Source organism: Tachysurus vachellii, chromosome 16 (genome assembly GCF_030014155.1).
Source record: "Tachysurus vachellii isolate PV-2020 chromosome 16, HZAU_Pvac_v1, whole genome shotgun sequence".
In the NCBI taxonomy this organism is placed as follows: Eukaryota; Metazoa; Chordata; class Actinopteri; order Siluriformes; family Bagridae; genus Tachysurus; species Tachysurus vachellii.
The window spans coordinates 6,076,611-6,089,348 of NC_083475.1; the positions used below are offsets into that span (position 1 = coordinate 6,076,611).

General features: G+C 40.7%; 1 protein-coding gene across 4 annotated transcripts in view; it reads right to left on the reverse strand.

The window, feature by feature from the left end:
- The window catches only part of ptprz1b (protein tyrosine phosphatase receptor type Z1b), a 37,590-nt gene that overhangs the window by 3,771 nt on the left and 21,081 nt on the right, over positions 1 to 12,738 (reverse strand). Inside the window, exons 8-26 of one of the 4 annotated variants that reach the window (XM_060889924.1) lie at positions 11,709 to 11,859; positions 10,515 to 10,699; positions 10,019 to 10,145; positions 9,864 to 9,916; positions 9,315 to 9,762; positions 9,065 to 9,209; positions 8,344 to 8,435; positions 8,165 to 8,247; positions 6,851 to 6,871; positions 6,538 to 6,634; positions 6,294 to 6,376; positions 5,787 to 5,921; positions 5,339 to 5,473; positions 5,068 to 5,231; positions 4,675 to 4,810; positions 2,580 to 2,726; positions 2,407 to 2,500; positions 380 to 453; positions 165 to 293 (exon numbers count right to left, since the gene is read on the reverse strand). In XM_060889924.1, the coding sequence (XP_060745907.1) occupies positions 165 to 293; positions 380 to 453; positions 2,407 to 2,500; positions 2,580 to 2,726; positions 4,675 to 4,810; positions 5,068 to 5,231; positions 5,339 to 5,473; positions 5,787 to 5,921; positions 6,294 to 6,376; positions 6,538 to 6,634; positions 6,851 to 6,871; positions 8,165 to 8,247; positions 8,344 to 8,435; positions 9,065 to 9,209; positions 9,315 to 9,762; positions 9,864 to 9,916; positions 10,019 to 10,145; positions 10,515 to 10,699; positions 11,709 to 11,859 (2,499 nt within the window). Of the gene's footprint in view, positions 1 to 164; positions 294 to 379; positions 454 to 2,406; positions 2,501 to 2,579; positions 2,727 to 4,674; positions 4,811 to 5,067; positions 5,232 to 5,338; positions 5,474 to 5,786; positions 5,922 to 6,293; positions 6,377 to 6,537; positions 6,635 to 6,850; positions 6,872 to 8,164; positions 8,251 to 8,343; positions 8,436 to 9,064; positions 9,210 to 9,314; positions 9,763 to 9,863; positions 9,917 to 10,018; positions 10,146 to 10,514; positions 10,700 to 11,708; positions 11,860 to 12,738 lie in introns of all 4 variants that reach the window. The other 3 variants (XM_060889923.1, XM_060889926.1, XM_060889925.1) reach the window with 3 other exon arrangements.

The window sequence follows — 12,738 nt, forward strand, 5'->3', positions numbered from 1 at the left end:
GTGTATGTGTGTATGTCTGTGTGTGTGTGTGCGTGTGTGTGTATGTGTGTGTGTGTGTGTGTGTGCGTGTGTGTGTGTGTGTGTGTGTGTGTGTGTGTGTGTGTGTGTGTGTGTGTGTGTGTGTGTGTGTGTGTGTTTGTGTGTGTGTGTGTGTAATGACCAACCGGGTTCTGTGTATCTGGCAAAGAAATGATGATTTGAGCATTGTGGTCCCAGATCATCCTCCAAAAGTCTTGTATAGTGCTGGCCAGGGGTCTCTGGGTGATGATGAATTCACAGCTTTGATGGTAACCCTGAAAAACAGAACACACTCTAAAACTCAATTACAATGATTTTGTGACCCAATCAGCCTAAAGAACCACGTGGAAAAAGTTCTCACCATGATGTAAGAAGCATTAATATAGTCTGAAGAATCTGCGCCAGTCGAAGACAGACTTACTCTGGATCTTTCCACTGCACACAGAAATCAGGTTTAAAACCGATAATATAGATTAGGTGTGTGTGTTTAGGTGGTTTATCTGACTGACACACAAAAACTGTATATTCTGGACATCACGGGTAGCTTCCTTTGGAACTAGCAGAGTGACCGATACAAATAATATGAGAGTTATAACTTTGTCAAAGTCCTCATGTGGTAAACACCATTGCTGTGGTGTTACAGCAGACTCAGTGTCTCTGAAGAGACTCCTAATGTAAAATAACTGACCACTTTTGATGTGTTGTTGCAGCCGGAATGGAAAGAAACGAATAACGTAGCAGCTCAGGTCCATATAAGCACAGCATAGAGTAGAAAATTGGCAGCTGGCAAGAACACTGCTGATCCAAATGTTTCAAGGAACAAAAGCCTTGAGAGAAACAAAACTCAGAAAGGAACTCTTCCACATCCTCTTCCTGGTGAGTCCGGAGGGTGGGATTAAGAAGTGTTACAGTACATAAAGTCAAACAGTACTAGGTTTGTTGAAAAGAGGGTACATATTAGCATGTTGTGAATAGTGTCCTTGGGATAATGATTACAGCAGCAGTCTCTTTCAGGCTGTGCCCTTGGGTCGTTCTCCATGCCAATAGGGAGAGTGTAATGACAGATGCTGACTGGATGAGGGAGTGATTGGAAATATTTTAGTGTTTTTATTAACCTCCTCAATACTGCTGTGTGACTCAGTGTGCAACAGTCAAAAACATCTGAAGGGTTCAGACAAAATAGTGCAGATGACAAAACCACAATGGTGTTCTATATCCATCTCCAATTGGGCACTGAATCACAAGAGACATTAAAGTGGGCAAGAAAGCACTGGGAATTAAAAAAATACACACAGCATTAGTGAGATCAGACACTGATGTTGGAGTGTGTCTGTGGGGATTAGTGATCATTCAGCTACAGGAGCATTAGTGAGATCAGACACTGATGTTGTAGTGTGTATGTGGGGATTAGTGATCATTCAGCTGCAGGAGCATTAGTGAGATCAGACACTGATGTTGGAGTGTGTCTGTGAGGATTAGTGATCATTCAGCTACAGGAGCATTAGTGAGATCAGACACTGATGTTGGAGTGTCTCGCTGGGGATTAGTGATCATTCAGCTACAGGAGCATTAGTGAGATCAGACACTGATGTTGGAGTGTATCTGTGGGGATTAGTGATCATTCAGCTACAGGAGCATTAGTGAGATCAGACACTGATGTTGGAGTGTGTCTGTGGGGATTAGTGATCATTCAGCTACAGGAGTATTAGTGAGATCAGACACTGATGTTGGAGTGTGTCTGTGGGGATTAGTGATCATTCAGCTACAAGAACATTAGTGAGATCAGACACTGATGTTGGAGTGTGTCTGTGGGGATTAGTGATCATTCAGCTACAGGAGTATTAGTGAGATCAGACACTGATGTTGGAGCGGGTCTGTGGGGATTAGTGATCATTCAGCTACAGGAGCATTAGTGAGATCAGACACTGATGTTGGAGCGTGTCTGTGGGGATTAGTGATCATTCAGCTACAGGAGCATTAGTGAGATCAGACACTGATGTTGGAGTGTGTCTGTGGGGATTAGTGATCATTCAGCTACAGGAGCATTATGTTGGAGTGATGTGAAACACTGATGTTGGAGCGTGTCTGTGGGGATTAGTGATCATTCAGCTGTAATGTTACAGCACACAGAAACTTTCTGTACAATTATGTGCTTTAAACATTTTGTAGAAGAACCACATTTGGGTGTGATGGTCAGGGGTGCACATACTTTTGGCCGTATGGTGTATTTAATATTATTTTCTCATGTAAAATGGTCCACATTGGTATGCGTACTTATAAGTTATAAGTGTTAATGTAAGTGCTACAAACCAACTTAGTCTTATAGTTCCAGACTTTTTTCAGACTAATTTTCAGTGAGAACTCACTGTATACCTCAGCACTACTCACCAGGCAGGAGGGCTGAAGGCCTGTTCTTTGGTAGGTTCCACTCTTTCAGCGCTGTCTTGTAGTCATCCTGATTTGCACACTTCTGGCTAATAAACTACAATAAAAACAGAGATCAGATCATTGTCTTGTTCCTTGTTATCTAACAGCAATGCCATGGAGTCACTTCGTCATACCTTAAACTGTTTCTCTAGACGAGTTTTGCCTGTTGGTCCAGGAGTGAGAAGATCCGAGACGTAAGCATGAATGTGACTAGCTGATACTTGTGTCTCTTTGCTCCTGATGGCTTCTACTAAGACATTGTGAATGAAAACATATTGTTCCTGGGAAAAAAAAATAACAAGAAGAATTAGGAAATTAATTCCATGGTAATAAAATATGAGTTTTAACTTAAGGATAAAGAAAATCCAGTGCAGTTGTTAAGTGACAGTTTAGATGTTTTGTTATTTTGGATTTTAAGCTTCCTCAGCAACCTGATCTGTCACGTAACCCATAACCCTGCTACAATCCCCTGATTAATAAGTGAGTCCTTACTGAGTGTATTCTGTTGGATGGATAACTCAGTGAGTGTCTGTCAGCGATCATCTTGACAATATGCGATCTCCTGTATCTTCACTTTAACTCCTGATTATTATTTTGAAACTTGCCTGTTCAAATTTTATGTAATAGTGTGTTACATATATTCACAGTGCAGCAGTGAGTTTGAGTTTAATGACTAGGTTGTATCTCGATATGCGATACAAATGCTCCAGTCCAGGATTGTCATTGTCTGAACACAAAAAAGGCTTAGGTATCATAAGGCTTAGAACCCTAAATGAATAACCTCGATCAACTGTTAATATGGGAGCGGCAGCAGGACGTCAAGGACTGTCGCAGAAAAAAGGGTACGTGACCATGATTACCATTTAAACAACACTATCACCTGTCCATTTGGGTGATAACACCTGTAACAATACCAAACCAAAGTGTACATGACCATAATTGCCTTTAAAAGACATCCGACTCGACGGTAGTATCACCCAGCATTTGGGAGATACACACTTAATATACATTTAAAGCGAAACCCTATTTAAACTACAAACTACAAAGAGGGATAACTGTATAAAAGTCTGAGTCTGAGTCACCTCAGATTTGCTCATTGGGGATAAATACAAACACATTTAAATACATCTAATATTAATCTTGGGGGGCACGGTGGCTTAGCACGTTCGCCTCACACCTCCAGGGTCGGGGTTCGATTCCCGCCTCCGCCTTGTGTGTGTGGAGTTTGCATGTTCTCCCCGTGCCTCGGTGGTTTCCTCCGGGTACTCCAGTTTCCTCCCCCGGTCCAAAGACATGTATGGTAGGTTGATTGGCATCTCTGGAAAATTGTCCCTAGTGTGTGATTGCGTGAGTGAATGAGAGTGTGTGTGTGCCCTGCGATGGGTTGGCACTCCGTCCAGGGTGTATCCTGCCTTGATGCCCGATGACACCTGAGATAGGCACAGGCTCCCCGTGACCCGAGGTAGTTCGGATAAGCGGTAGAAGATAATATTAATCTTGAATATTTTGTATTATATTATTCTTTATATTGACTTTTTTATGTTTATGTTCTATAAAGCTGCTTAGAGACAATGTCAATTGTTAAAAGTCTTGTACAAATAAATTTGAATTGAATTGAACTGAACTGATTTGTCCTGCGTTCTTCTTGACTCACATGAACTCGAAGTACTTCATGTATTTTGTCCCTGCTACGCTGGAATAAAATTCTTCTTCATTAAGATCTTCACCCTCATCGTTTTAGTTTCTTACAGGGTCGGTCATAAAGCAGCAGCTCGGTGCATAAAAGCATGTAGGCATGAGTCAAGAGCATCAGTTAATATTAAGACTGAACATCAGCCTGAGGGAAATTGTGGTCTCATTGACTTGGAACATGGTATGATTGTTAGTGTAGATCTTCTGAGATTTCCACAGATGACTGTCTCTAAAGGTTACTACAAAAACTACAAGCCATTAAGCAGTAATTCTGTTGGAGGACACAACTGGTTATGAGAGAGAAGTCCGACTTGTTGAAACTGACAGGAAGAGTGCAGAAACTCAACAACTCTACAGCTGTGAACAGAAAAGCATCTCTGTCCACACGGAGTTACCCAGTTATAGAATCCTAATAATTTGGTCATCGAGTGGACATTCTGTAATTCATATCGGATCTTTGAGAAATTTCTACAGCCCATAAAATCTGGAGACTAACATTAAAGATAGTAGAGATTTGTACTGGTGAGTTGTAGCTACCTCAGTCTGCACCAGATAGTTCCTCTGGGTGCGGATTTGCTTTAGGAAGCCCATGATGTTCACCGTCCCTTCAGCCTTTATCTGCTTCAGCATGCTGTCTATTACGATGTAAGTTCCTGTTCTTCCCACTCCAGCGCTAAACGTGTACATGAAACATCTTTATAAATACTATTAGAGCTTAAATAACGATTAGTAAAGTACATACTTTATATATATATATATATATATATATATATATATATATATATATATATATATATATATATATATATATACGTATATATATATATATATATATACGTATATATATATATATATATATATATATATATATATATATATACACACACAGAGATATCCAGATGTGAGTTCACTCTCTCTCCAGCTGTTTACCTGCAGTGCACCACCACAGGACCCGACTCAGCGCTACGTGCCTCAGACGACTTCTGTACAAATTTCAGCACAGGAAGTGTGTACTCAGGAACCCCCATGTCTGGCCACTGTGTGTAATGGTACTGCTCGATGGTTCTCTCCTGACCACGACTCTTCAGAGAGCCCTATAACACAGACACGTAAAAAATACCATCCTAAGTTCATCTCGGACACTTTTTTATTCTGTCGTATAAAATTTTGCTCAGATCATCGAAGCATGATGATGGAGAACCTTTTTGTTGTTGACGTTCCTCAGGGTGAAGGTCCGCTTCGTGTAGTACGCCAATGTTACGGTACTTTTCAGTGTCACAAGAAAGCTCCCGTACTCTTCCTGGTTTTCCATTGGCCAGTACTGGTCACATTTTCTCTGGGGGTAGAGTTGTCCAGTTTACATCATTTCTCATTAATATCTGTCCAACTTTTAGTAAACAAAGTTTATATAAAAACATTTTTTGTATGATGCCACAAACATTTTTATTGACCAACTCGATTGATATTGATAGTGAAGCACATATATAAACCAAAGTATACTCAAGTGTTCGAGTTCCACCGCCGAATTTATTTCCAGCTCTAATTTCTAATTCATCTGTCTCTAAATTTCATATTCACGTGCATATCTTATAAGTCATTCTCCAAATATCTGTGCACTCTTGTCATATAGTAAAACTGCCTCTGCTTACACGCCCCTTCTCCAACAGGTTGGTTATCATGACGATCACGCTGACGTTCTGCTCCCACACCATCCTCCAGAAGTCTTCCAGGCTTGTCTTCAATGGACCCTGGGCTGCAATGTACGCTCTCGGGTGGTTGTAGCCCTAAAACAATTTAGAATACTAGTAAAGATTAATAAGAAAAAGTACATAGAGACCTGTGCCCAAGATGGAGCAATTCGATTTTATTTCTACAGCACTTTTAACAATGGGAATAGTTGCAAAGTTGTTCCTGAGGAAAACCTTAAGCTTTTGCGCAACATATGAATATGAGCATAGGTGTAATTTCAGAATTCGTTCTAGTTATAATCGAAATTCTTTTCTGCTGAAGTTAGAAAATTTAATTTTAGCAAAATTATTTAAGACTTAACAGATTATACTGTACCTATCGAGCCAAAAGCACATTTTCCAGTCAGACAAAGTTCACAACAAGAAATAACTAGTACAAAGATAGTGCAGCTTTCTTATAACACTTACATCCACATAACTGGCATTTATATAGTCCCCAGTCTTTCCATCCTTATCTGCAGTATGGTTTAGCTTGACTCGACTGTGATCGTCTTGGGGAAAAAAAAAGAAAATAGCTTGATCTTTTTTTCTTTCTTTCTTTCTGTGGATGAGTCCTTTAACACTTCACACAGCAGTTCACTTTAACAAAAAGTTTATAAAAGATTCCTTTACAGACTGCACTGGTGTTTTACAAAATAATTGGTTCTCTTACAAGCCAGGATGTTGATGTATCTGTTCTTGCTCTTGTTGTCTGCATGATTCGAGCTGTCTGTCGTAATGCCCATGTCCACAGTACAGGACTGAATTTCCTGTGAATAACCCACACAGTTTTTTTTTTAATATAAAGCCAATCCAGGTCTTTACAACACATTCTATTAACAAACATATTATTATTTCGCAGTTTCACACTGACATGCAAAAGTGCATGCAAGAGGCTCTCGGTAACGATAACCGGGACAGACGAGACGAGAAGAGCTACAGCTATGCATTTAAAGGCAGACTGAACATAGAATGACGTGTCTTACCTCGTAAGACTCTTTCAAGCTCTAATCAGGGGATGGGGAGTGAAAATGCAGGAGAAAAAAACACAACAATGAGAGTCCAGGACAGACATTGAACAGCCAGTGCTGAAACATAAAGCGCTAGCTACATACGTACAGTAACTGTGGTTCTGTGAATCGTGTATAAACTCCTGGGCAGCGTATTACAGTACATATAACCTCTGAACTAGTGCGGAATGCAGCAGAATTCACAACAAATACCGGCGTCATACAACGATCACACCGCAGAACCATTTGTTTTTAGCCTTAATAGCCTACAGATGCTTGAAGGTGCACATTCATAACCGTCTGGAGTTACTAATTTGTGTTCCTGATGTGCTCATACAGTACAACCCACAGGTCAATAAGATCCTGTAGTCATTTTTGTTTTATCTTTAATCTAAGGGAGACTGCACATTTTCTATAGCTAGCGTAAGATCTGGAACAGTTTACCTTTGAACATCAGCGTCTAGTATAAAATCTAGAGACAGTTATCTGTGAAAATCGCTGCAGATCTACAGTTTCTGAAACACTCAAACCAGCCACTTACAATCATGGTCTAAAAGGTGAAAATGGTCAAAGACACTGTGTTGGACTCTTTCACTCAGTTTGACACTCTTGGCTCATGTCTACATGCCTTGTAGATGGTTTCCTAATAAATTAGTCAGTGGTCTATATTCTTCACTGGCATCGCTCTGGTACAACATACAGTACAAGAAAATAAACAGGAACGATTGTTGTATGTGACTGGTATTTTAAAGAGAAAAGTTTGTTGTGAGTACTGTGTCATACATCCCTATGTGTCTGTAGGCTGAAATATCAGAACAAAAAGATACTCAGGTGTTAAAATCCTTCCCTGAAGGTTAGGAGGTCTGATAGACCTGTGACTAGTCTGTGTGTGTGAGCCAGTGTGTGCTCCATAACATGCTGTTCGATCATTTTAGGCAATCATCCTGCACAGAGCATGCTCACGTGCCGTCTCTCTGCACATGCTCAGTTTCTGTTCATCAGCAAGTTAGTGGATTCATTCCTGTTATATTTCACAGCTCGTAAAGATCAGATGTGTCACAAGAGCCGGTGTGTGGATGCAGATTTCCCTTCAGGCCGAGCAGAAGACACACCCGAGTCTAAACAGGTGTGTCTTCTGCTTGACTGGAATTAAAAGCTGCACACACACACACACACACACACACACAAACGGCGGCTCTTCGTGGATAAGATCTGACACCTTGATGAACGTAGATCCTGATAAATTAAGTGGTGCAACAATTTAATCAGTCAACATAAGATGAGGAATACCTCAAACTCCTTCGAGAAGGTGTTGTTGGAGTGAAGGTTCACAACGTGCTTCACAAATTCTGTCACTGGTAGGGCTGCATGTTCTTCTGAAAAATGACATGTTCATGTGTACAGTATAAACAGTATGTACTGCATGTGTCTATGTGGACAGAGATGTTATACTGTCTGTGTGTGTTTACCTGTATTAAGGAGCAGAGGTGTGGATGGAGCTGTTATGACTCTGGGGGATGTTTTGTCCTCTATTTGAAGATGTGTTGCCTGAAAGCACTTCCTGTAAACACCCAAAAAACACACTGCTTACTCAGACTTTAATGATAAATACAATTAAAGCTGCAGCAGGCCATTCACGTCCTACCACCTGAACCTAGACATTTCTGGATTTGCCTACACAACACACACTACGCTATTGTAAACTTCTGAAAAAGCATAGAAACAGAATAACAATTGTAAAGTTGAAAATTCAGTATCTCTCTAACATCAGTATCTCTCTATTCAGTATCTCTCTAACATCAGTATCTCTCTATTCAGTATATCTCTAACATCTATCCCTAATGAGCAATCCTGAGGTGATGATGGCCAGGAAAAATTCCCTGAGATGACATGAGATGGAAATCTTAAGACACACAAGGGAACCCATTGTCATTTGGGTGACACTGGAGCGTGAATAATGTAAATGTAAATAATGTCCTTTTTAGACAGCTAATTGTTCAGTGGAATTGGATTGAAATTTAGTTATTGTGAATGTAATCGGATGTTATATGTGAAGTTGCTAAATTGTAATGTTATAGCATACAGAAACGTTCTACAGAACACAAGGTCAGGGGTGCACATACGTTCGGTTACATAGTGTATCGTTTAGTACTGAAGTGTGTGTGTGTGTGTGTGTGCGCTTGGTACTACCTCCAGTAGATGAGAATGCTGATCAGCACCAGCAGACATAGTGCAGTAAGGGTAGACACCACTGCTAACGGCACCACCGTCCTCTTCTCTCTTTCCGTCCCTCCCACCATTCCCACACGAGACTGTGGACTGCTGTTGCTTTCCTCTGTCCAGGGGAAACACAACACATTAATATGATTTAGCATTGTGTCCAGTGTGAATTGTCCTGTAAAGTACCATCTGTTTGTCATGTCAAGTTTCACGAGCTAACCGTTAAACAGTGGCTGTGTGGGTTCATGAAGATTCTTCCCTGAGACAGACAAAGTGTTACTGGTGACATATATAGTATTGCTCTCTGCATTTGGAGCGGATGTCGCTGCAACGATGCCCGCTTTGTTTGTCCTCGATTGGCCCTTTCCCTGATCCACAACAGATTTCATGTCCTTGTTGTGAACCTCAGTTACCAACATGGTGTCTTCGTTCTCTGGTACAATGTGGCTGCTAGGATGCTTGTCATGGCTTCCCGCCTGGTCAGGTGAAAAGGTTTGAGATTTCACACTGATCCACTGCTGCTCAAATGATGTGGTTGCCTTGACAGCTGGAAACAGGAATCCTGGGTGACTGGTGGGGGTGGTGTGGTATACGGAGCTCTCGGAGAAAGTCGTACGACCAGGTAAAGCTCTGGGTTTGCTGCTTGTCCTACTCGGAGATAACGAGGTCTGTGAGGCAAAAAAATAAAAAATAAAAAAAATCTGTCTCATTTATTTTAATGCATTTGCCATCAGAGATTACATTAGTTTTCAAAGCACACAAATCCTACCTCAGTAAAATCCTCTACTTGTTTTGATTCAACAGAAGGATCCGGATCATTTTCTGGAGAATAAGGGTTAAAAGAAAAAGATTTCCATTTTTATTATGGCACTGATGTGATGTTAGAGTTTATGTGGAGCAGGAGCTGGGTATATTGGGGATTACCAGGGTCTTCCAAAGGCATGTCTACTATTACTTGGTCACTCATGCGACCCGTCAGGCCGTTGGTGCACAGAGCCACCACCTGGACCACATAGCTGTTATTGGCCAGTAAGTTGTGGATGATGGCACCCTGTAACACGAACCAGTGAAAAATGATTTCAAGCCCTTAGTTCATGTGTCCCAGAATGATTATTCTCAATAAAAATATAACAATTTTCTTTTCAACCCAATACATTTGTCATGTCACCTGAATCCAAAAACTCCATTATTATTTTTAATATTTAGTGAAATATTTTTATTTTACTTTCCTTTTTAATATTTAGTAAAATATTCCATTTTTACATTTATTACGATGTCAATTTTCAGTTGTAGTATTTTTATTTTTATTTTATTTTACTCTAGCAGTCAAATATTGCCAATAGCATTTAGCATCAAAGCTAAAATTCTTTAAAATTCTATCATTTTAGATACATTCATTTAAAATATACCGACAGCTTACCACATCTTGGTCTCCATCAGTCAGGTACTGTCGTTTCGGAGCGTTTTTACCCTGTAGACTCTGGTAGGTGACAGAATATTTCTCAATGCTGGTTTCGTACACAGCACGCGGCCTCTCCCACATCACCATTATACTGGTGTAGTTCTGGGGATCTGCCTGGACGTTTTCTGGCTCTGAGCTGCACACTGAGCAAAACAGATCAGAGCCGATCCGAATCATTTATAACAATATAATAATAATAATAATAATAATAATAATAATAATAATTTCTGGCATTCATATAGTGTGATTCACATAGCTATGATAGGAAGAGAGGGAAAACTTCAGAGAGAGAAGTGTGGCCGTGTTTAAAATAGGGGTTTTATAAACGGACAATAAACAAGCCAGAGAGATTGTAGACCAGTGTTCCAAAGTCTGAGGCCCTCGAGCAATGAATACTCGGGATCCCTCCACCCCCACTGAGAGGACTCTCATGTTTTAGGAAAAATTAGTAAACCAGAACATGATGATATATAATATGAAATGTTGAAAGAGCAGCGAGTGATATATTTAAATGTTTGTATTGGTGTGTGTGTGTGTGTGTGTGTGTGAGAGAGAGAGAGCAAGAGAGAGAGAGAGAGAGAGAGAGAGAGAGAGAGAGAGAGAAACTGTAGCATTCCAAGTGTGAGAATTTTAAAGCATAAAGGTTGAAATCTGAAGGACAAACGCACTTATTGTGAGCAACTTAACATGGGGAAGAAAGTAGTAGCTGAATATATAATGAAACACATCATGGAACGTCATCAACGGTATTTTGAGAGAGGCAAAAAGAAAAAAGTGAGATGGACCAGAAAAGCAGTCCACATACCAAAAAAACTTTTCTGTGAAAGTCTACTTGGAAAAGGGAACAAAGGAAGGGCCATGGTGAGGGGAAAAGATGTTACTTAGCAACAGCTAACTCACTGCAGCCAGTGCTGTATTGTTTTGTTTTGTTTTGTTTTTTCTGCATTTGAGACACTGTTTTAGAGCTAGTGAATTAGAGCACATGGCCATGTCAGGTAAACAACACTGGTGTATTTGTGTGTTTGTTTGTGTGTGTGTGTGTGTGTGTGTGTGTGTGTGTGTGTGTGTGTGTGTGTGTGTGTGTGTGTGTGTGTGTGTGTGTGTGCATGTGTGTGTGCGTGTGCGTGTGCATGTGTGTGATGTTATACTCACTAGGAGCTAGGACTTCCTCTGTGCCAGTGTAAGATGAGAAAACCTGTCCCAAAAACTGCTGCTGTTGCTCCCTGTAGTTGTTTTGCAGGTAATCTGTCAGCATCACGTATCCAGACTGCTGCATGGTCATCACCTCACAGAACACCTCCAACTATACACACACACAGAGAACACCTACTGTATATCTATACACACAGAGAGAACACCTCCATCTATATACACACAGAGAACACCTCCAACAATACACACACACAGAGAACACCTATAGCTATATACACACAGAGAACACCTATAGCTATATACACACAGAGAACACTTCCAGCTATACACACAGAGAACACCTCCAGCTATATACACACAGAGAACACCTCCAGCTATATACACACAGAGAACACCTCCAGCTATACACACAGAGAACACCTCCAGCTATATACACACAGAGAACACCTCCAGCTACTGTATATACACACAGAGAACACCTCCAGCTATATACACACAGAGAACTCCTCCAGCTACTGTATATACACACAGAGAACACCTCCAGCTATATACACACAGAGAACACCTCTGATTTATGATTTATGTGTGGCATGAAACAAATATTTTTTCCCCTCTGTGGTAGAGCTGGTCAACACCTCATTCTTACAGGTACAGTAGGAGACCCGGATATGGGTCAACTTTCCTCCAACAAAGTTTGCATATTTCACCAAGCATGGTTAGCACAATCCACACTGTAGGGGACATGCTAATTATCCCTGAAAAATGCTTTGTTCTCACTTTGGGCCTGCTTTTAATGAAGCACTGAATGGTCGAGTGCAAGTTGCATATTTATGAAACCAGCAGGACCAAACAAACCATCTGCACGTTAGGTCAAGCAACAGCACGGAGTGTCACACCCTCAGGCTCATAACAGGTGACTCCATCCATCTAGGGGAAGCGATCTAAAGAAAAACCATTGGTCCTAATATTGCTATAGCTAATAGTTGAAACACACTACTAGCTTCCTCCTTTAGCAGATCTACTGTCTAAG